Below are 25,485 nucleotides of genomic sequence, written 5' to 3' on the forward strand. Positions count from 1 at the left end.
GATTCCACACCTTGAGATGTCAAGTCTAACTTTAATGCCTAACGTTCTTTACAATGACATTAAACAGCAAAGGATTTTGTGTAATGGTAATATCATTGAAAAATATTGTCTTTGAAATCTGGCAAAAATTATACTGGACTGCTCAAAAGTAAATATTCTAAGCTAACATTTTGGAAGACAAGGTTATCTTTCAAGTCTTCCAAAAACGACAGTGAAATTTACTTAGCAGTCATAGTTTGTGCATGTCCTGAGAAAGCCAAGATCCCAAGGAAGCTCTGCTCCTAACACTTGTTACAGTAACACCGCAGTCACTTGATCCTGCGTTCTCCAGGCTACGACGCTGCTGAAAGAACAGGTAGGACTCACCAGCTGTAGTCCAGCCGAGATTGATGGAGCTGCTGCTGTTTCAGGAGAAGTTTCGTCTCCTGCTGGGCCAGCAGATGCTGAAGGCGCTCCTTCTCAATTTCCAGCTCCATTTTTTGAAGCAGAAGTTGCTGCCTTCTATCTTCTGAGAGTTGCTTTTTGAAATCGGTTTCACTGGGTTGCAGTAACCCTTGGCCATGCATCAGAGATGCCCAGGAAAACCCACAATAATGGCATGATTCTGGGTGTGCCTTGGAATCTGGAGGGGCCATGTCTGTAGGATGGCTAACATGAACATGATCTGCATTTTCAGGAAGTCTATGACCACAACACAGTCTAGACAGAGTAGGCTTGGGATGTTGGCATTCCTTCATCCTCACTTCCTCTGATGAGTCTTTCTCTGTAGGGACTGAATCTGCTAGTTTTTTCCCTGGGGATCCATAATCACATGTTCTGTTTTCCAATGGCACCCTGCCTAGGTCCTGTTTGGGATAATGCAGGGCTGATGGTTTCAAAGAATTATTCCTGAACTCCACAAGGGATTCTGAAGCTGAGGCTTGGTTTGCACACTTAGGCCTTTGCTTGGTTTGATAGTAGGTTTGTGGTTTGGCTACACTCAAGTAGGAACCATCCAGTTCCATAGACGAAGACTGGCGAGTGCTTTTCCTATTGAATACCTAAAAGGAACCACAAGAGCACTTGTCAAATAAGAGCACAATGAAACAAGTTCTTTCTTGACTTTTCAGAAATCAATGATACATTTTCACCAAAACAAAGTTGTTCTGTCTTCTTAAATAGTAAATGCTAGTATTTACAAAGCTCAAGTGACATGTGCCACAAAGCTAAACCCATTTTCAAACAATTGAGATTTCAGTAAATCTGTAAGGACAAGAAAGGGTTGCTATTTACTGCTTAAGCAAGATTTCAGGAATTGCAAATAATGAGGGTTACATAAAATCAACTTTGAGAAGAGGCAAAAGCATTAAATGTTAGTATCTTAAAATGTTTAATTTTGAACACTAAGCCAAGAAATCCATTTAGCCACCTTAAATAGTCTTTGTAATACCCTTTGATTGGCCATTACACAGCATGAGATTTGATATAAAACCTTTAACCTTAAACTAAATAGGATATTGGTTACAGCTAGAAATTTGATGAGTTTTTATAAATATTTTTACAGCACACAGATAAAACCAACACTTTCAACAAAATACAATTCTAATCAAAAGTGGTTAAATACAAAACATGTTTAATTTCAGCGATAAACTTAAGTGATTCTTCAATTAAGCTGTTCAAGTGATTACAGCCTGATAAAACTCAGGCAGAAAGGAAGCAGTTGCAAATCACCTTGGACAGGCCAACAGAGTGAGCTTTCCTAGCATTTAGCTTCACACTTGTACTATTGGGGAGAACAAAACTTAGTGCAGATCAGTGATTCTCAAACATACAGGTATCAGTCACCTAGAGGGCTTGCTAAACGTGAATTGCTGGGCTTCGCCTCCAGAGTTTCCAATTCTACAAGGTGAGAGCAGAGCGGAGGAACCTACATTTGCAGCAAGTCACGAGGGGATGCTGATGCTGCCACTCTGGGACCACACTTTGAGAACCACTGGTCTGTATCAGGGAACATCTGTTTTCTGTATCCCTCTTCTAAGGACTGTTCTGATTAGACTATGCTCACTCAGGTAATCCTGGATAATTTCCTCATCTCCAGATCTTAAACTTAATCACAGTTGTAAAGTCTCTTTTCATACAAAGTACCTTAGGCCATATAAAATGGCATCACAGGTTCTAGGTATTAGGACATGGGCGTATTTCAGGTGGGGCACTCTTCGGGCTACCACAGCTTCTTTTCAAATAATTCATAAATAGTTGAGAAGCTCATCTATTCTAGGGACATAGAATAAACAAATAGTTGAGATCCCTAGTAGAATGGAAAAAGATCCCATCAATTTGCTTAGCAATAGTTAAAATGATGAACTTATTGGTAAAAAATGTCAACTAACAGATATACAGCAATACAGTACTATGTTTCCTATCCTAAGGCTATTATAATGATGCTTAAAATTTTGAGATTCTAAAGCAATTCTAAGAGAGTTCTAATTAAAAAAGAATGAGCCAGGCCCTGGCCGGTTGGCTCAGTGGTAGAGCGTCGGCCTGGCGTGCAGAAGTCCCGGGTTTGATTCCTGGCCAGGGCACACAGGAGAAGCGCCCATCTGCCTCTCCACCCCTCCCCCTCTCCTTCCTCTCTCTCTCTTCCCCTCCCGCAGCGGGGCTCCATTGGAGCAAGGATGGCCCGGGCGCTGGGGATGGCTCCTTGGCCTCTGCCGCAGGTGCTAGAGTGGCTCTGGTCGCAACAGAGTGATGTCCCGGATGGGCAGAGCATCGCCCCCTGGTGGGCGTGCCGGGTGGATCCCGGTCGGGCACATGCGGGAGTCTGTCTGACTGTCTCTCCCCGTTTCCAGCTTCGGAAAAATACAAAAAAAAAAAAAAAAAAAGAATGAGCCAGCCCTGGCTGGTTGGTTCAGCAGTAGAGCATCAGCTCGGAGTGTGGAAGTCCAGGGTTTGATTCCCGACCAGGGCACACAGGAGAAGCACCCATCTGCTTCTCCACCCCTCCCCCTCTCCTTCCTCTCTGTCTCTCTCTTCCCCTCCCGCAGCCAAGGCTCCTTTGGAGCAAAGTTGGCCCGGGCTCTGAGGACGGCTCCATGGCCTCTGCCTCAGGTGCTAAAATGGCTCCAGCCACAATAGAGCAATGCCTCAGATGGGCATGCTGGGTGGATCCTGGTCGGGCGCATGTGGGAGTCTGTCTGACTGCCTCCTGGCTTATTAACTTAGAAAAAATATAAAAAAAGAAAAAAAAATTAACCACATCATTTGATCATTTGGGGAGAAGACTTGGTTTTCTCCAAAGAAGACACATGATCCTGTACACTGAGCAGATTACAAGCTACAGAGAAGGAACTAGTACTAAAGCAAAATTATGACAAAGTACCTCATAAAAAAAATTAGCCTTACTGTACACCTAAAAGGAAGCTCTAGTACACACCAATCTTTCTACTGTGAACTTCAGTAGCACTTACTGTCAACACAGATATTTAACATTTATCACCTGTTACTTTGTACAACAAACTACCTTTTTATATAATTGTTATATATTTTAAATGACAGATAATTTTTTTTGCTCTAGAAACTTAAATTAGCCATTTACATTATCACATATTTTCTAATACATGTATTATTATTAATTTAACAACAGACAGTATGTATGTATTATTTTATATTCCGATTTTTGTTCCTTCATTTTATTTACATGTGTGCATTTTTAGGTACTGACATAGTCGACATTTATTAATGGTACTGACTGTTAAATTATTCAAAAATGTCAGGTATTTGGAATATTTCTAAAATATTTCTTTTTGTTAACATGTTTTTGTTGTTGTTGTTGTTTTGTTTTTGTATTTTTCTGAAGCTGGAAACGGGGAGAGACAGTCAGACAGACTCCTGCATGCGCCTGACCGGGATCCACCCAGCACGCCCACCAGGGGCGATGCTCTGCCCCTCCGGGGCGTCACTCTGTCGCGACCAGAGCCACTCTAGCACCTGGGGCAGAGGCCAAGGAGCCATCCCCAGCACCCGGGCCATCTTTGCTCCAATGGAGCCTCGGCTGCGGGAGGGGAAGAGAGAGACAGAGAGGAAGGAGAGGGGGAGGGGTGGAGAAGCAAATGGGCGCTTCTCCTGTGTGCCCTGGTGGGGAATCGAACCGGGGACTTCTGCACACCAGGCCGACGCTCTACCACTGAGCCAACTGGCCAGGGCCGTGTTAACATGTTTTTGAGAGATAGTACAACTCAATGATTTTAATACATGCCAACTGGCAGAGGGGTGACTATGCATGTTGGTAGGCAGAATTCTAAGACAGTCCCCAAAGTTGCCATTCTTTTGAGGTACTATTTCCACCCCTTGTGTGTGAATAGAACTTGTGGAAATGATTATGATTATGCTACATTATATGGCAGAAGGAATTTCCCAGATGCAACTAAGGTTCTTTAATCAGCTGACTTTGAATAAAAAGATTATCCTGTGTGGGCAGACCTAATCAGGTAAGCCCTTTCAAAGAGGGTCAGGTGCCTTCTCCAAGGTCAGAGATTCTCCTATTGGTCTTGAAGAAATAAGGTACCATATTGTGAAGGGCCAGTGGAGAGGATCGTATGGCAGTAACCTCTGGAGCAGAAGGCAGTCTCCAGCCAACAGCAAGCAAGGAAATGAGACTATCAGATTCAAGAAACTAAATTGACAACCACATGAACTTGGAAGAGGACCTACAGCTCCAGCTGGCACCGACTGCAACCTTCAAAGACCCTGAGCAGAGGACCCAAGTAAGCTGAGCTGAAGTCATGATCCACAGAAACTGAGAGATAATAAATGGGCACTGGTTTAAGCTGCAAAGCTGTAATAATTTGTTACACAGAAATAAATTAATACAGCATTTCACTCAATTTGCCTGACCCTCAGTTTCCTCATCAGTAAAACAAGGATTATAAACAGCAACTCTGTCAAAACTGAATGTAGTGGTGCAACAGATGGGCAGTTATCAGGGATGCCAATTCATAAGGGTACTAATTTAACAAACAAAAAGCCCTTATATTTACCCAAATCTCTTTGTTTGGGTAAAATTTATATTTACCCAGGAAAACATTATGGGGTATATGTGTGCGTGTGGATAAAGGTAGGGGAGAAATGCTCAAGGGGTGTGTTCAGTTATAATAGATTACCACTAAACTCTTTTCTAAAAAGAATGAGTTCAGGAATCGACTTTTTCTTTGCTACCATAAAGTTTGCAAGTTGGGCCAGAGTTGAATTTGTTGAGATAATAGAGTGGTTCTTCATACGAACAATGGCAGTCTTACACCAATACCTTTTACTGCCTCTTAGAATTGTTGTGATGATTACATAATTCATACAAAGTGGTTTGAATAGTGCCTAATATAAATTTACTACTCAAAAATGTTTCCTATTATTATGATGATTACTACTACTATTACTATCACTGACGTCTCTGTCTCGACAATTTTTGAAGGAAGAGACTATACTATTTAAACCCTCCGTGTGTATAGCGCTGGGGCTTGCACATAGCACATTCTCAGTAACTATAGGCTGACTCTATCAACTTAGTAGAAAACTTCAAATTGGGTTATGGGTAATGATGAGGCTGAATCATATGCTACCAAGGAAGAGAAAGAGAGGAGACATAGAAGACTGCCTGTTTGAATCTAAACATAAGAAATTAAGTTATAGCCCTGGCTGCGTAGCTCAGTTGGTTAGAGCGTTGTCCCCATATCCCAAGATAGCAGGTTTGATCCCTGGTCAGGGCACATATGGGAAGCAACCAATGAATGCATAAATAAGTGGAAAAACAAATCAATGTCTCTCTCTCTCTCTCTCTCTCTCTTTCTCTCTCTCTCCCTTCTTCTCCCTCTCCCTTCCTTTCTCTCTAAAATCAACAGATAAAATTTTTTAAAAAGAAATTATTTTATTAGAGTTAAGACAAATAGCGCTTTGTCTTAAAAATAGATGTTTCTCTTTCTAGAGCTGCTTCCATGCTTCCTATATGATATTTACAAATATAACTTCTTAACTAAAGCTTAAACTAACAACAAATCCCAAACTGTTGTCTCTGGTATATGGTTTTGATATGAATTTTTCAGAAAAACCAATAGTTTTTTTTTTTTTAAACTGGAGACATAATTTAAATATATATAATAAAATGCACAGGCCTTAAGTGTACAGTTTAATGAATTCTTACATTTGCATATGCTCATATAATTATAGAACATTGTCATTAACCCAGAAGGTTCCTTTGTGCCCTTTCTAGTCAATACCACCTCCTCACACTTGTAGGAGTAACTTGACTTCTCTGACCATTAGTTTTGCCTATGTTGAACTTCATATAAATGGACTCATAATGTATGATGCTCTTTTGTGGCTGGCTTCTTAAGCTCAACATAGTTTTTGAGCTTCTATGTTGTTGTGGATATCAATAGTTCATTCTTTTTTATTGCTGCAAAATATATATTTCATTATATGAACGTAGCAAAATTTGTTTATCCATTCTCTTAGTGGATTAGGTTGTTTCTAGTTTAGGGTTATAATGAATAAAGCTGCTATGAATATTCTTATACAAATCTTTTTTAGATATATGCACTTATTTCTCTTGAGCGCAGGGTAGGCATATGTTTGACTTTATTTGAAAGAGTCAGTAAGTTTTCCAAAGTGGTCATTCTATTTTACATCCCCATCAGCACAGCAAGAGTCCCAGGTGCTTCACAACTTGTGCCACACATGGCTATAATTTGTTCATTTTAATAACTATATAGCAGGGGTTAGCAAACTTCTGTAAAGGGCCAGAGAATAAACATTGTAGAGTATTCAGTCCATACAGTCTCTGTCATAAAATTTATGCTTGCTTTTGTACTGGGAAAGCAAGAGATTATAAACAAATGACTGTTCCAGTAAAACCTTGTTCATGGACATCAAAATTTGAATTTCATGTAATTTCCTCATTTCATGAAATATTCTTTTTTCTAGACAGTTAATAAAGTTAAAAACCATTTTTAGCTCATGGGTTGTATAAGACCATGTGGTTGGCTGGATTTGGCCTGCCATAGTTTGAAGACTATAATGTGTGTTCTCCTTAGGGATTCTATGAATATGCTAAGATATGCTCATAACCCAGTAAGCAAACTGAACAATATGACTTGCTGTGGTAATCAGTTTACATGTTTTCTGTGTGATGAAAATGAGTTAGAGTGCTTAATTAGAAATAAATTGAATGATCTTCAGTAGAAAAGCATGTAGAAAAATATACCTAGGTAGGAAAAACAAGTTATATAAATTAAAACAAAAGTTTAGACAGGAAAATGATCTATGGATCACAACAGATAAAAAATTTGAGTTCGGCCCTGGCCGGTTGGCTCAGTGGTAGAGCATCGGCCTGGCGTGCAGGAGTCCCGGGTTCGATCCCCGGCCAGGACACACAGGAGAAACAGCCATGTGCTTCTCCACCTCTCCCCCTCTCCTTCCTCTCTCTCTCTCTCTCTCTCTCTCTCTCTCTTCCTCTCCCGCAGCTGAGGCTCCATTGGAGCAAAGTTGGCCCGGGCGCTGAGGATGGATCTGTGGCTTCTGCCTTAGGCGCTAAAGTGCCTCTGATTGCAACAGAGTGACCCCCAGATGGGCAGAGCATCGCCCCCTGGTGGGCATTCTGGGTGGATCCCGGTCGGGCACATGCGGGAGTCTGTCTGACTGCCTCCCCGTTTCTGGCTTCAGAAAAATAAAAGAAAAAAAAAATTTGAGTTCAAAATGGCAGCATATTAGGATCTATCCTATACAAAAGGTTCCACAATCCTTTACAAAAGGTTCCACAATCCTTGACTACATCTTGAAACTCTAAAAGTGGCAGAAATTAAGTCAATACAGTCTTTGACATGGCATGCTATGGGATTTATAGCACAAAAGACAGATGAGGAGAAGATGCAGGTATTTTTGGTTTATGATAGAGTTGGAGCATAATATCTCGTAACTTAGATACAGATTGACTAGATGAAAAATAAAACCAATGAAAAAAGCAAAAGGTTTTAAAAACAGTGTGAGAGACTTAGTTTGAACACAATGCAGCTAAAGTAAATTTCTGAGTTGGAAGAAGGTTTTATGAATCTTTAAAATTATTTTTTAAAATATGGCATATTTAAAAAAAGACTTCATAGAAAATAAAGATGTTGATAAACATGTACGATATGATCTTGTATACATATATGTGCATACACACAGGGGTATAAGCATATATGTGAACACCCAAAATCACACATTTCCTACTGTGAGCCAGGGTTTTCCCGTTTTCACATGTTATAAATCATGACTACAGTACTGCTTGTGAAATACCAGCAACAAGTAAGCAGTGATGTTTTATAAGTTTCTGAAAATCATTTTTACAGGGAGAGATGTGAACTGAACTGCAGTTATTATTTCTTGCAACAGGTTATTTCCTTTGCATGATGAGGAAGTGATTACTTACAATGCACTTAGGAGTTGTTAACCACAGGATTAGTCAATAGTACCAATAAGTCTTATTGGTATTCATTTCTCTGATGGAAAATAATAATTTACTATCCTGGCAAGTGCCCTATTAACAATCCCCATATTCCCACTGATGGTCTTATAAGAATGAAAATCTCAATTTTGTACCTTCAAAATTTTCCCCATGCTCATTTTATTGAGAATTCAGAAATTCAAGACCTAGATAAAATTTCTAACCCTAAATTATTGTGTGTGGGGCAGGACATTGCATTACCCAGAACATTTGGAGTTGTGAAATAGGGCCCAAAACGACATGCTGCATTGTTTAAAGTCAGGCGTACAGGAACCAGTTGTCAAGCCGACAGAAGCTATGTAATACAACAGCTGCACTGTATTTTTTGCCAAAGTCTCATCCCAAATAAATGTTCATTCTCCCCAGTGCAATTAAATCTCCTGTACTGGCAGATTTTGCTAGAAGATCATCAAGGTAGATTACCTTCCAGTGTTATGAACTAAATACTTACAGGTGTTTTATCATCAGTTATAACTTACAAACTTTTGCATTTACCAAGACATCCAGGCAAATGAATCATCTAATTTGTAAATTATTTATAAGAAACTCACAGTATGCTCCTGGCGTCATCCATGGCCTTTTCTAGGTCGCATGACACCAATTAGAGCTGAATTTTAAATTATTCAATAACCCGAACTCTCTTGTCATTTAACATATAGATATCCATGCAGTAAACAAGTTAAATCTAATGGGCCCTAGAGGTTTAAGCGTCTCCACTGCTCAGCAGCTGAAGCTGTGGGCCATCAATGGAAGAGAAAAATAACAGGATGCAGCAGTCAAACACATTTGCAAGGCTCTAATAACGTATTCTGGTTCCCACAGGGATTGTAGCACAGTTTAGGAATATTAAATCTAAAAGACATTAAAGTCAATAATTGTTGAGTTTTAAAAGAATATAGGCATACAATAATGTATAAATGACAGAATACTAGCACAGATACCAAATGCAATACCAACTTTTAGGATATGTACATCACAGGTCTGCCAAAATTCTTAACAGTAACTACCAGACTCAGGAAGGCTAAAACTCATATTCTTTAATCATTACTACATTTTCTGAGAGTTGGAATTTGTTAAATTGCTATAAAAATGAAAAGAAAGCATGGAAAAACTGATAACATGATTGAATTTAGGTCAAAAGACCTTGATTAAAATTCCAGTACTGCTACTTAGGAGTTCTGTTATTTTTGGCAAATCGTTTTAGGTCTCTTAGGCAGTTTAGGCATTTATAAAATAAGGGGTTGGGTTTGATGGTCTCTATAGTTTACGCTTTTTTTTTACTAATTGAATTTATTGGATGACATACAGGTTTCAAGTGTACAACCTAATATTTAATTCCATCTGCACATGGCTCTTGCACTCTCAGTCCTAAGCAAAGTCTCTTCCCATCCCCAACCCCCTCTCTACCTCACCCACCTTCTCCATGCCTCCACCCCCCTTCCCCTCTGGCTACTGCCACTTGAATCCGAGTTTATGCTATCTTTAAGAGCTGAAAAACCCAGGGATTGAGTTGTTATACCCCAAGGAAATGAAAGAAAAAAAAAAAGGGTTAGATGAGAAATCATACCAATCAGTAAACATTCAGCTATCAGCTAATAGACCTCCTGCAAAATGACTGAATATCCCTTGGTTGAGTTCCCCTTGCTAATTCTATGATTTACAACATTACTGCCTCATGCAATTCACATGCTGAAGAACTTAAATTAGCAATTTATCTGGTTGCTAAGTCTGAAAGAGATACAAATGAAGAATGAGTTACGGTTGTATGAGGCTAGTCCTAAATATTTTTATGGGATTTAATTTTTTTTTTTTTGGTATTTTTCTGAAGTTAGAAACGGGAGGCAGTCAGGCAGAATCCTGCATGTGCCTGACCGGGATCCACCTGGCATGCCCACCAGGGGGCGATACTCTGCCCATCTGGGGCGTAGCTCTGCTGCAACCAGAGCCATTCTAGCGCCTGAGGCAGAGGCCATAGAGCCATCCTCAGTGCCCGGGCCAACTTTGCTCCAATGGAGCCTTGGCTGCGGGAGGAGAAGAGAGAGACAGAGAGGAAGGAGAGGGGGAAGTGTGGAGAAGCAGATGGGCACTTCTCCTGTGTGCCCTGGCCAGGAATCGAACCCGGGACTCCTGCATGCCAGGCCGATGCTCTACCACTGAGCCAACCGGCCAGGGATTTAAATATTTTTGATGGAATGGGAGAACCACTTATCACAGAAAAGAGGCCACCCTTAGAGAGCTAGCCCTTCCATGGGGCCTCAGGATTCTTTAGAACTCTTAGTCATTTAATTATATAGTGCCAAATCCTGACTTACACATTTAGGACATTGTTTATTAGCCAGTGTAGTTTACTGAAACACACACATACACACATACAAGATACTTCATTTAGAAATTTTAAAAAAATGAAAAGAGTGATGAAATCTTCTAGTACTCAAATGCCCTAACTCCTTTTTCTAGCCTTCAAAATTCCACTCAAGGATTCAAGTCTGGTTTAGTACCACTTCCTCCACTGGGTTCTCCCCGTTTCCCCAGCTCACGGTAGTTGTGCCTTCTCCTGGAGGCGCCCCAGGAGTACTTTGTTTGTTCCTTTACTGTTCTATTTATTTCATCCTGCGCCATCATAGTTACATGTTAGCCGTTTTCACATGCTATGCTTCCGTGTGATGTGTAAGTATTTATACTTCTCCTTTTGAAAATTGTGCTTTTAGGGTCGAGACCCCAAAAGAAAACCATTACTTTTATTCATTGCTGTACCGCAGTAAAGATAGTAGGTGCTCAATAAATAATGGGTTTTGCACATAGTTTGGCTCCTTTCCAGTATAGTGTACAGAACTTTAGGAGAGGGACAATGTTACTTCAAACTTCATATTTCAACAATACTGGCCTTTAGAAATAAAAGTACTGAAATTAATGAGCATTTGTTGAATGAGCCAATAAGCAGGAAACAGGAGCAGCAACAGCTATATGGTTTAACATGTACTCTAAGAAACCTGATGGTAACTTATCGTAAAATGTTTTACTTTTTGCAGAAGCCAGTTACTATTTCTATAAGTACCTTTCCTCAATCAGAGAGTTTAAAGGTTGCTGAAAATTCTGTAAATCCAGGAGAAACTCCAATCATACTTTCCATTGTAGAGAGGTAATATAAGTAGGAATTGAGAAGCCTATTTAATTTGGACCTATAAAACAGAAATTAAAAGGGCACTTTTTGCTTTTTGAATGAGAGTTGATATTTAAAGCTGAATATATTATTTCCTAAAGTGTTTTATGAAAAACGTTTTTAAACAAGAAACTATATTATATTGAAAGACTATAAAACGTGTGCTTATCATCCTAGATTAGGCAAACAGACAGGTTGTAATACATTATGCCTGAATAAAAGGCAACTGCTTTATGATTTCTACCTTGAGTTATTAAAAGAAAATCAGCCTTAACATAATTGACTCTCATTTCATAAATAAGACTGGCATATTTTGGGAACAACATTAAGTTCCGAAGAAAGATGTATGGAAATCATTGACAATCAGAATCAGGGCTTTTAAAACATTTAATAGTGTCTCCTCCAAATCCTTTTTCAGTTAATGGTGTCATTCAATGTGTAAAAAGATATTTCTAACAAATACAGTCCTATAACTATTTTAAAAATACTTAGAATAAACTTGTTTTCCTGTGTTCTGTATTTTGGGCTGTTGCTCTGGTGCTAAATTTTAGAAGAAAGGGTTAGGATGATAGACATTTTGTGAGGAATAATTAATTTTTAAAGTCATTAAATGGAAAAACACAGAAATGGACCCATTCATCTATAGCTAAAGGACAAATCTTGTATATTTGTGCAACAATAGAAGGGAAAAGTGTATATAAACAAAATACTATGAATAAACACATTCAGTATTATCCTCCCACTAAATTTTTACCTAAAAGTAGAGGTTGCCACCTTGGGGTAGGCAGGCAAGATGGAGATCTGGAAGCATCTGCCAGATCCTATGCTGACTGTCAGGGATACAGAGTTTGATAAGACAGGGTCCCAGTCTATATGACCCTCAAATTTTGGCTAAGGGGAAAACACTTCATGTGACAAAGTCTACAAGGAGTTGAGAAGTATTAGTGATATTAATTTTGCCTTTAACAGGAGTGGGGAAAAGTTGGGAAGTTTTTATTGTAGGGGAGACATTTAAACTAAATTCTGGAAGACAGATTGGAGTTTATTAATGATAAAGGTATTATGAGGGCATGTAGAATGTGCAGGGTAGGACATTTCAGGTAGAAGGAAAATATGAATAGAGAAGAGAGACTGTGTAAATAAATATAGTCGTCCTTTGCCATATCACGGTACACTTTTTGCAGTCTCACTGTATCGCAGATTTTTAAACTGTATATATCTAATTTTGTATTGCGGATTTTTCACTAAATCGCAGAATTTTTCAGTATATAGGTATTTTTATATATTTATTATTTTAATTATTTTTGAGGTAAAATAAGCATTTTCTAACCTAAAAATTTAAAACAATATAAAAATATTAATTAAAACATATTAAGAGAGTATTACTGTATATTCACTTGTAAGTACCCATATAAAATTTTATATGTTGTTAAAATTACGTAGGTTTGAGAGTGCAGGAAGTGTTTAAGAGCATATGAAGTGTTTATAAGACTGTGGGAAAGATTAATAACAGTGTGGGAAAGGTTTATAAGAGTGTGGGTAGGGTTTATAAAGCCTTAAAAATATATAAATAATAAAATAAATATAAGGTCGCTATTTTGCAGATTTTTGCCCATTGCGTGGAGTTCTAGAACCTAACCCCCATGATGGATGAGAAGCCATTGTATGTCTAATGAACTCTAAGTAGTCCAAAGCATCATGGACAGGGTGATGAGGAATAGATAAAACCAAATGTTAGATAGGTACCACAGTACATATGGTGTAAATGCTATGTTATAGAAGTTTCATTTAAAATTTTTTAGGTCCACCTAATACAGGAGTTGGCCAATGAGAGACAAACAGTATAGAGTTGGAAGAAAATAATCAAAGGCAAGATAATTTATACTCAGTATCTGAAGGTATCCAGACATAAAATTGTAAATGACAAAGAAGGAAGGTGTACCACAGGCCAAAACACTAACAAACTAATTTGAAATGATCTATGATCTTTGGAAAGTAAGGGAACTAGGTAGAGGGTAGATGCTTAGCCAAGGCATAAGAAGAAACTACATAAGCAGGAAGGCACCAACAACTTCACTACAATTTGTTAAGTACTCTATAATTTCTTTAAAGTCCAGTGCTTCCATTCTCATAAAGGTTGGTCAGAATCCACTATGGATTAGTGTTTCTCTCAACTTCCCTTCATGAAGAACTATGAGGACAAAATATTTTTAAAAATATGTTTGAAAGCACTGAAGTGTTACTAAGGTAGTGAGAATATGAAGGGGCCAAGATCCCAGATAGAAAGCATACAAGAAAAGACAGTTTGACATTAGTTGTCACATTTCTGTTCAAGGCATTCTAAATTAGGAAGTGCTGGCTGAGAAGAACTTTAGTTATCTCACAGGGCTGGAAACAAAATTTGAATTTCAGAGCCTGCCAAGAAAGAGAGGTCCTGTCAAAAACCCTAGGCTTTCAGTTAAGATCCCTAAAAATAAGTAGTAAGAATGAGATAAAATAGGAAAGCCCGTGTACATACCAAAGTTCACACTTCAACTCTACCAAGTCTTGAACTGGGTTAAGGGTATTTGAATCAATGCTAACAGCCTGCATGAGGAAAAAGCAAATTCTCCCTGGAGAAAAGTAACCTCTAACAGAGATCAATATTATATCTAGCTTTTTCATAGACAATGTCTAACATTCAATAAAGAATACATAAGCAGGCCCTGGCTGGGTAGCTCAATTGGTTAGAGTTGTCTGGATACACCAAAGTTGTGGGTTAAATCTCCATAGTTACAAGGGAAAAAAGACAACAGAAATAAAACATGAGATTTAGATAATCTGCATTATTTAAAATATGGGCTTTAATTGTTATTTATGTGATTAAGAAATTAAGTGATATAATAGAGAATAACATAGAGAAAAAAATTAGAAAAAAATCAAATGAAAATTTTAAGAAGATACAATAAATAAAATTTAAAAACTTAGCAGATTACATATATCTGAAGAAACAATAAACTGAAATACAAGTCAGCAGAGAATATCTAGACTAACATGAAAAGATGAATGTAAAAGAACAGAAATAGAGTGACGTCAGAAAAATGGCACCAAGGGGTGCTCCAAAAACCTCCCTGAAATTTCAACAAATTCAACAACCAGAGACAGAAAAATAATCACAGGAGCATCTGAAATACACATACATCAAAGTGTTATTAACAATACCACTCTCAAATGCCACTAAGGAAAACAAAATTGAATATCATGGATAAAAAAGAGATGTAGCTCAGATAGATGAGGAAAAATCTACAGAAAAAATTTTCAATAGCTTGGAAACTTTGGAATTAAATGACAGAGAATTTAAAATTGAAGTCCTAAAAATACTCAGGGATATATAAGAAAGCACAGAAAGGCAACTTAGGGAGTTCAAACAACAATTCAACAAACAGAAAGAATACATCACCAAGGAAATTGAAACTATAAAAATGAATGAAACAGAGATGAAAAACTCAATAAATGAAGCTGAAAAATGAGATAACAAGCTTAGACAATAGAACAGGCCAGATAGAGGAGAGAATTAGTGACATAGAAGACAGGCAACTAGAGGCACTACAGAGAGAAAAAGAGAGAGACTCACAAATTTAAAAAAAATTAAAAAGCCCTACAGGAAATGTCTGACTCCATCAGAAAGAGCAACATAAGAATAATGAGTATATCAGAAGGAGAAGAGAGAGAAAATGGAATGGAAAACATATTCAAACAAATAATAGATGAGAACTTCCCAAGCCTGTGGAAAGAACTAAAGCCTCGAATTCAAGAAGCAAACAGAACACCGAGTTATTTTAACCCTAACAAACCAACTCCAAGGCACATCATAATGAAATTGGCACAAACCAATAACAAAGAAAAAATTCTCAAGGCAGCTAGGGAAAAGAAGAACACAACATACAAAGGAAGGCCCATTAGATTATCAACAAATTTCTCAGCAGAAACTCTATAAGCTAGAAGAGAGTAGACTCCAATATTTAAAGTTCTGAAAGAGAGGAACTTCCAGCCAAGAATACTATACCCATCAAAGCTATCCTTCAAATACAAAGGAGAAAAAAAAACATTCACAGATACAGGAAAGATGAGGGAATTTATCACCAAAAAACCCCCACTTCAAGAAATACAAAAGGAGGTTTTCTGACTAGATACAAAGAACAAAACAAAACAAAACTAAACTACAAGTAAAAGCTCCATCAAGATTGCAATAAAAACAAGATTAATTTGTAACAACAAAAACAAAAAAGGGGAGAGGCCAAAGATTAACAGTAACAAAGGAGGATGCAATGCAGAAGCACTCATGAGATAATGTACTACAATGAACATGATATGTATCCTTTCCATTACTTAATGGTAACCACCCCTGAAAAAACCACCACAGAAGCAAATGGCTTGAAAAAAGAAGTAATAGAGGAAATAAGTATGGATTACAACCAAACAAAAACAAATGATAGAAAAAAAAGAGAAGAACCAAACAAGATACAAAACTATCAGAAAGCAATATATAAAATGGCAATAGGAAACACTCAAGTGTCAATAATCACACTAAAATGGATTGAACTCACCAATAAAAAGACACAGAGTAGCAGAATGGATTAAAAAAGAAAATCCAACTGTATGCTGCCTACAAAAAACACATCTAGGCTACAAGGATAAAAACAAATTCAAAGTGAAAGGCTGGAAAACAATACTCCAAGCAAATAACATCCAAAAAAAAAAAAAAAAAGCAGGTGTAGCAATACTCATATCTAACAATACTGACTACAAGATGGCTAAGGTAATCAGCGACAAAAGCAGTCATTTCATAATGATAAAGGGGACACTGAATCAAGAAAACATAACACTTAATATATATGCACCAACCATGGAGCAACAAAATATGACAGCTACCGACTGACCTAAAAATAAAAACCAACAAAAATACAATCATACTTAGAGACCTCAATACACTGCTGACGGCTTTAGATCGTTCATCCAAACAGAAAATCAATAAAGAAATATTGGCCTTAAATGAAACACTAGAACAATTGGATATGATAGACATTTACAAGACATTTTATCCCAAAGTGCCAGAGTATACATTTTCCTCCAGTGTACATGGAACATTCTCAAGAATTGACCATATCTTGGGCCACAAAAATACCATCAACAAATTCAGAAAGATTGAAATTATACCAAGGATATTTTCTGACCATAAAGCCTTGAAACTAGAATTCAACTGCAAAAAAAGGGGTAAACAAACCCACAAAAATGTGGAAACTAAATAACAGACTTCTAAAAAATGAGTGGGTCAAAGAAGAAAGAAAAGCAGAGATCAAAAGATACATACAGACAAGTGAAAATAACAATACAACATATCAGAATCTCTGGGATGCAGCAAAAGCAGTAATAAGAGGGAAGTTCATATCACTATAGGCCTATATGAACAAACAAGAGAGAGCCCAAGTAAACCACTTAACTTTACATCTTAAGGAACTAGAAAAAGAAGAACAAGACAACCCAAAATCAGCAGGAGAAAGGAAATAATAAAAATCAGAGCAGAAATAAATGAAGTAGAGAACAGAAAAACTATAGAAAAAATTAATAAAATAAGGAGCTGGTTCTTTGAAAAGATCAACAAAATTGACAAACCCTTGGGAAGACTCACTAAGGAAAAAAGAGAAAGGACTCAAATAAAATCCAAAATGAAAGAGGAGAAATCACCACAGATAGCATAGATATACAAAGAATTATTGTAGAATTCTACGAGAAACTGTATACCACCAAATTTAACAATCTACATCAGCGGTTCTCAACCTGTGGGTCGCGACCCCGGCAGGGTCGAACAACTAAAACACAGGGGTCGCCTAAAGCCATCGGAAAATACATATTTATTATACATTTTAAAATAAAATCCGATGGCTTTAGGCAACCCCTGTGTTTTGGTCATTTGACCCCGCCAGGGTTGCGACCCACAGGTTGAGAACCGCTGATCTAGAAGAAATGGATAAATTCCTAGAACAATACAATCTTCCTAGACTGAGTCATGAAGAAGCAGAAAGCCTAAACAGACCCATAAGCAGGGAGGAAATAGAAACAACTATCAAAAACCTCCCAAAAATAAAAGTCCAGGACCAGATGGCTATACTAGTGAACTCTATGAGACATTCAAAGAAGACTTGCTTCCTATTCTACTCAAAGTTTTCCAAAAAATTAAAGAAGAAGCAATACTACCAAACACATTTTATGAGGCCAACATAACCCTCATACTGAAACCTGGCAAGGACAACACAAAAAAAGAAAACTACAGACCAATATCTCTAATGAGTACAGATGCTAAAATACTAAACAAAATACTAGCAAATCGAATACAACAGCACATTAAAAAATAATTCATCATGATCAAGTGGGATTCATCCCAGAATCACAAGGATGGTTCAACATACGTAAAATGGTTAACATAATACACCATAATAACAAAACAAAGAACAAAAACCATATGATCTTATCAATGGATGCAGAAAAGGCATTCGATAAAATACAACATCATTTTATGTTTAAAACACCACTCAACAAAATGGGTATAGAAGGAAAATATCTCAACATAATAAAGTCCATTTATGATAAACCATCAGCTAACATATTAAATGGCATAAAACTGAGGACTTTTCCCCTAAAATCAGGAACAAGACAAGGTTGTCCACTCTCTCCACTCTTATTCAATGTAGTTTTGGAAGTTCTACAGAGCAATCAGACAAGAGAAAGAAATAAAAGGCATTCATATTGGGAAAGAAGAAGTAAAGGTTTCACTTTTTACAGATGATATGATCCTATACATTGAAAACCCCAAACACTCCACAAAAAGACTACTAGAAACAATAAACCAATACAGTAAGGTCACAGGATACAAAATTAATATACAAAAGTCCATTGCGTTCCTATATGCCAACAATAAAACATCAGAAAATGAGCTAAAAAAAAATAATCCCCTTCATGGTTGCAACAAAAAAATAAAATACCCAGGAATAAACATAACGAAGAATGTAAAGGACCTATATAATGAAAACTACAAAGCATTGTTAAAAAAAATCGAAAAAGATACAATGAAATGAAAGAATATTCCTTGTTCTTGGATAGGAAGAATAAATTTAGTCAAAATAACTATATTACCCAAAGCAATATACAAATTTAATGCAATTCCCATCAAAATTCCAATGTCTTTTTTTTAAAAAAATGAAACAAAATATCATCAGGTTTATATGGAAGTATAAAAAACCACAAATAGGCCCTGGCCGGTTGGCTCAGTGGTAGAGCGTCAGCCTGGTGTGCAGGAGTCCCGGGTTCGATTCCTGGCCAGGGCACACAGGAGAAGCGCCCATCTGCTTCTCCACCCTTCCCCCTCACCTTCCTCTCTGTCTCTCTCTTCCCCTCCCGCAGCCAAGGCTCCATTGGAGCAAAGTTGGCCCGGGCACTGAAGATGGCTCTGTGGCCTCTGCTTCAGGTGTTAAAGTGGCTCTGGTTGTAATAGAGCAATGCCCCAGATGGGCAGAGCATTGCCCCCTGGTGCTGGGTGGATCCCAGTCAGGCGCATGAGGGAGTCTGTCTGACTGCCTTCCCATTTCCAACTTCAGAAAAAGACAAAAAAACAAAAACAAAACAAAACAAAACAAAAAAACAAAATCCCGAATAGCCAAAACAATCCTAAGGAAAAAGAACGAAGCTGGGGGCATTACAATATCTGACTTCAAATTATATTATAGAGCCACAATAATCAAAACAGTATAGTGAAAAATAGACACTCAGGCCTGACCTGTGGTGGCACAGTGGATAAAGTGTCGACCTGGAAATGCTGAGGTTGCCGGATCGGAACCCTGGGCTTGCCTGGTCAAGGTACATATGGGAGTTGATGCTTCCAGCTCCTCCCCCTTTCTCTCTCTATGTCTCTCTCTCTCCTCTCTAAAAAGGAATAAATAAAATTAAAAAAAAAAAAGAAAAAGAAAAATAGACACTCAGACCAATGGAACAGAATAGAAAGTCCAGAAATAAAACCACATATATATGGTCAAATAATTTTTGATAAAGGGGCCAACAACACAGAATGGAGAAAAGAAAGCCTCTTCAACAAATGGTGCTGGGAAAACTGGAAAGCCACATGCAAAAGCATGAAACTCTACTACAGTTTGTCCCCTTGTACTAAAATTAATTCAAAATGGATCAAAGACCTAAATATAAGACCTGAAACAATAAAGTACATAGAAGAAAACATAGGTACTAAACTCATGGACCTTGGTTATAAAGAACACTTTATGAATTTGACTCCAAAGGCAAGGGAAGAGAAGGCAAAGATAAATGAATGGGACTACATCAGACTAAGAAGTTTTTGCACAGCAAGAGAAACTGACAACAAATAAACAGGCAGCCAACTAAATGGGAGTTGACATTTTCAAACAACAGCACAGATAACTCAACAACAAACAAGCCAATAATCCAGTAAAAAAATGGGAAGAGGACATGAACAGACACTTCTCCCTGGAAGAAATACAAATGGCTAACAGATATATGAAAAGGTGTTTATCTTCATTAGTTATTAGAGCAGTGGTTCTCAACCTTTCTAATGCCGTGACCCCACAATACAGTTCCTCATGTTGTGGTGACCCCAAACCAAAAAAATAATTTTGGTGGCTACTTCATAACTGTAATTTTGCTACAGTTATGATTTGGAATGTAAATACCTGATATGCATTATGTATTTTTCGATGGCTTTAGGCGACCCCGCTGGGGTCACGACCCACAGGTTGAGAACCACTGTATTAGAGAAATGCAAATCAAAACTGCAATGAGATACCACCTCACACCTGTTAGATTAGCTATTATCAACAAGACAGGTAATAATAAGTGTTGGAGAGGCTGTGGAGAAAAAGAAATCCTCATCCACTGTTGATGGGAATGTAAAGTAGTACAACCATTATGGAAGAAAGTATGGTGGTTCCTCAAAAAATTAAGAATAGAACTACCATATGACCCAGCAATCTCTTTACTGGGTATATGCCCCCAAAACCCAAATACACTGGTATGTAAAGACACATGCAGCACCATGTTCACTGCAGCATTGTTCACAGTGGCCAAGACATGGAAACAACCAAAAAGCCCTTCAATAGATGACTGGATAAAGAAGATGTGGCACATATACACTATGGAATACTACTCAGCCATAAGAAATTATGACATCAGATCATTTACAACAACATGGATGACCTTGATATTTACTGAGAGCACACCTGAAATATAAGAAATGTCAAAGAAGTTTTCAGACACAAGGAAATGACAGCATTGGGACACTTGAATCCATGTTACAATAATTTTTAAAAATTTAATAAAAGGTATATAAATAAATAAGTAAAAATTTAAATAATAATAATAATAAAGGAAGTGACAACAAATGGAAACCAGGTCCTAGTGAAGAAAAATCTTATAAATGTTGTAACTCAGTTAGAAATGATAATGAAGTAGCTAGATATAAAAGACTTTTTCCCATTAATTAATGTCTTTAAAAACTAACTGATCACTTAATGCAGCAACAATATAAATGTATTTTATATATATACAGAAACAAAATGACCACAAAAGGAAAAGAACAGAAGTGTACTGACTTTTAAAGTTCATATATTTTATATAATGTGGAAGAATAGTATACAAGGATAGACTATGGTTCATTAAAGGTTAACATAAAACTTAGAAGCACTAGAAAACAAAACACAGAGGCATAGCTAAAAAGTCTATAGTGCAGACAGAGAAATCTTAAAACATAATCGATTAACCTAAAAAAAGAGAAAATAAAAAGTAAAAGTACAGCTGGGACAGAGAGAAATTAAAAATGGTAGACTAAAACTCAAAAAAATTTTTTTTTAATAAATTTTTATTAATGGTAATGGGATGACATTAATAAATCAGGGTACATATATTCAAAGAAAACATGTCTAGGTTATTTTGTCATTAAATTATGTTGCATACCCCTCGTCCAAAGTCAGATTGTCCTCCGCCACCCTCTATCTAGTTCTCTGTGCCCCTCCCCCTCCCCCTAACTCTCTCCCTCCCTCCCTCCCATGTCCTCCCTCCCCCCACCCCTGGTAACCACCACACTCTTGTCCATGTCTCTTAGTCTCATTTTTATGTTCCACCAATGTATGGAATCATGTAGTTCTTGTTTTTTTCTGATTTACTTATTTCACTCCTTATAATGTTATCAAGATCCCACCATTTTGCTGTAAATGATCTGATGTCATCATTTCTTATGGCTGAGTAGTATTCCATAGTGTATATGTGCCACATCTTCTTTATCCAGTCTTCTATTGAAGGGCTTTTTGGTTGTTTCCATGTCTTGGCCACTGTGAACAGTGCTGCAATGAACATGGGGCTACATGTGTCTTCACGTATCAATGTTTCTGAGGTTTTGGGGTATATACCCAGTAGAGGGATTGCTGGGTCATAAGGTAGTTCTATTTGCAGTTTTTTGAGGAACCACCATACTTTCCTCCATAATGGTTGTACTACTTTACAGTCCCACCAACAGTGAATGAGGGTTCCTTTTTCTCCACAGCCTCTCCAACATTTGCTATTACCCGTCTTGTTGATAATAGCTAATCTAACAGGGGTGAGGTGGTATCTCATTGTAGTTTTGATTTGCATTTCTCTAATAACTAATGAAGCTGAGCATCTTTTCATATCACTGTTGGCCATTTGTATCTCTTCCTGGGAGAAGTGTCTGTTCATGTCCTCTTCCCATTTTTTTATTGGATTGTAAAACTCAAAAATTTAAATAAAGTAAATGTAGGTCCTGGCCGGTTGGCTCAGTGGTAGAGCGTTGGCCTGGCGTGCAGGAGTCCTGGGTTCGATTCCTGGCCAGGGCACACAGGAGAAGCGCCCATCTGCTTCTCCACCCCTCCCTCTCTCCTTCCTCTCTGTCTCTCTCTTCCCCTCCCACAGCCAAGGCTCCATTGGAGCAAAGTTTGCCCGGGCACTGAGGACGGCTCTGTGGCCTCTGCCTCAGGCACTAGAATGGCTCTGATTGTGGCAGAGCGACACCCCAAGATGGGCAGAGCATTGCCCCCTGGTGGGCATGCCAGGTGGATCCCGGTTGGGCGCATGCAGGAGTCTGTCTGACTGCCTCCCTGTTTCCAACTTCGGAAAAATACAAAAATAAATAAATAAATAAGGAAATAAATAAATAAATAAATAAAGTGAATGTAAATAAACTTAACACTCCAAATTAAAGGACACGATTTTCACATTGAATAAAAAGCAAGGGCCCTGGCCAGTTGGCTCAGTGGTAGAGCGTCAGCCTGGCGTGCAGGGGTCCCAGGTTCGATTCCCGGCCAGGGCATACAGGAGAAGCGCCCATCTGCTTCTCCACCCCTCCCCCTCTCCTTCCTTTCTGTATCTCTCTTCCCCTCCCTCAGCAAGGCTCCATTGGAGCAAAGATGGCCCGGGCGCTGGGGATGGCTCCTTGGCCTCTGCCCCAGGCACTAGAGTGGCTCTGGTCACGACAGAGTGATGCCCTGGAGGGGCAGAGCATCGCCCCCTGGTGGGCAGAGCGTCGCCCCCTTGTGGGTGTGCCGGATGGATCCTGGTCGGCATGCGGGAGCCTGTCTGACTGTCTCTCCCCGTTTCCAGCTTCGGAAAAATACAAAAAAAAAAAAAAAGCAAGACTCAATTATACTGTCTATAAAAAGGCCACAAAATATAAAAACAAGTATTAAAAGTAAATTGAATAGAAGAGAATATTGCATTCAAACACCAGTCAAAAGAAAGGTGGAATAGTTATGTTCATTTCAGACAAAGCAGACTTTGGAACAATAAAATTGCTAGGGAAAAAATAAGAACATTTAATAATGATAAAGGACTGGATTCATCAAAACATCAAAGTAATCCAAATAAGTAGGCACCTAGTAACAGAGCTTAAAAATACAGAAAGCAAAACTGAGAAAACAACAACCAAAAGAACAATGAAGATAGAGACTGCAACACTCTTCTCTCAGCAAGTGATAGGAAAAGTAGGCAAAATAAAGAGGGTTATAGAAACACTATCAATCAATTCAACATCATTCACATTTATTAAGTGCATATGAAACAACCACCAACATAAACCATATACCGTAAAAGAAGTTTCAACAAATGAAAAAGAATTGATATACTGAGATAAAGAAATTAAATACAAAATCGATAACAGAAAACTATCTGGAAAATCACCAATTATTTTATCATCAATTATTTTTAAATTTAGTAACATACTTCTAATAGCCTAAGGATCAAGAAATTGTAAGGAAAATTGTAAAAAAAATCTGAATCGAATGAAAATGAACACATTTCTAAATGTTGGGGATTCAGTGCAAGCAGTCTACAGAGGGAATTTTATAGTTTTAAGAACCTATATTATAAAAAAGGAAAGATCTTGAATCAATAAGGTATATTTCCATGTTAAGAAACTATTAGAAGAACAACACATTAAACCCAAAGCAATCAGGACAGAAATAATATAGATTATGGCAGAAATGAATGAAGTAAAACATTGACAAACAGAAAAATAATTTCAAAAAGCTTATTCTTTGAAAAGGCCAAACTTAAACTGACTGATCAAGGAAGAAGACAAACTAAGGAATGAAAGAGAGACCCTGCTACTCATCCTAGTCTTTAAAAAGACAACAAAAAATATTAGGAATAACTTTATTCCAATAAATTTGACAACCTACATAAGCAAATTCCCTGAAAGATACAAATTATCAAATAATCAACACAAAATAGAATAACTTAATAGCTCTATATCAATTAAACAAATTAAGTTTTTAATTTAATACTTCTCGTGAATATAACTTAAAGCTTAGATGGCTTCATTAATGAATTCTCACAAACATTTAAGTAGAAAATAATATAAATACACACAAATTCTTTCATGAAATAAAGGAAAGAGGAATACTTGCAACTTATTTTATGTAGCTGATATAAAAACCAAAGACATTACAAAAAACACTATAAACTCAAATCCTTCATAAACATGGATAGAAAAATTCTTAAAGACATTCTATCAAATTAAATAAGAAATATATAAAAATGATAATATTAAATGACTAAATAAGGTTTATCCCAGAAAATGTAGGTTGTTCTAACAACTGAAAAATCAATCACTATAATGCACTATCCTAATAGAATAAAATATGATTATAGGATCAGATTGCTAAAAGCAAAAATAACAAAAAAAAACAAAAAACAAAAAAAACTTTGATAAAACTCAACAACCACTCAGCAGGGTATAAAGAAAAAATTTTCTCAATTATATAAAGGGCATTTATGCAAACTTATAGCTACCATCACACTTAATGGTGAAAGACACAATGTATGTCATATGGAATAGGAATAAAAACAAAAATGCTCACTCTCAGCACATCTGTTCAGCATTGGAGGTCCCAGCCAGTTCAATAAGGAAAATAAATAAATAAGTGGCACCATATTTGGAAATAAAATAACAAATGTGCCATATTATATAAACATGATCAAATATGCAGAAAATCATAAGGAATTTAGAATCTCAAAATTACTCATTTAGTTTAGCAAGATAGTGAGATACAGACAATATACACAAATAAGGTATATTTCTATATAAGGAGCAATTAAAAATTAAAACAAAAATACTATTAACAATAGCATCCCAGATATGAAATAACTTAGAGATAAAAATAACAAAATATGTGCACTATTGTACAGTGAAAAGTAAAAAGTAGTACCTAGAGAAACTGAAAAAAGCCTGAATATATGGAGACAAATT

At 37.3% G+C, this 25,485-nt stretch overlaps 1 protein-coding gene across 3 annotated transcripts in view; it reads right to left on the reverse strand.

Moving 5' to 3' along the window:
* KIAA1328 (KIAA1328 ortholog) overlaps positions 1–25,485 on the reverse strand; it is a 343,953-nt gene that overhangs the window by 119,966 nt on the left and 198,502 nt on the right. For all 3 annotated transcript variants that reach the window (XM_066246454.1, XM_066246456.1, XM_066246455.1), the window contains exon 7: positions 367–1,040. In XM_066246454.1, the coding sequence (XP_066102551.1) occupies positions 367–1,040 (674 nt within the window). The remainder of the gene's footprint in view (positions 1–366; positions 1,041–25,485) is intronic.

Source organism: Saccopteryx bilineata, chromosome 11 (assembly GCF_036850765.1).
Source record: "Saccopteryx bilineata isolate mSacBil1 chromosome 11, mSacBil1_pri_phased_curated, whole genome shotgun sequence".
Taxonomy (NCBI): domain Eukaryota; kingdom Metazoa; phylum Chordata; class Mammalia; order Chiroptera; family Emballonuridae; genus Saccopteryx; species Saccopteryx bilineata.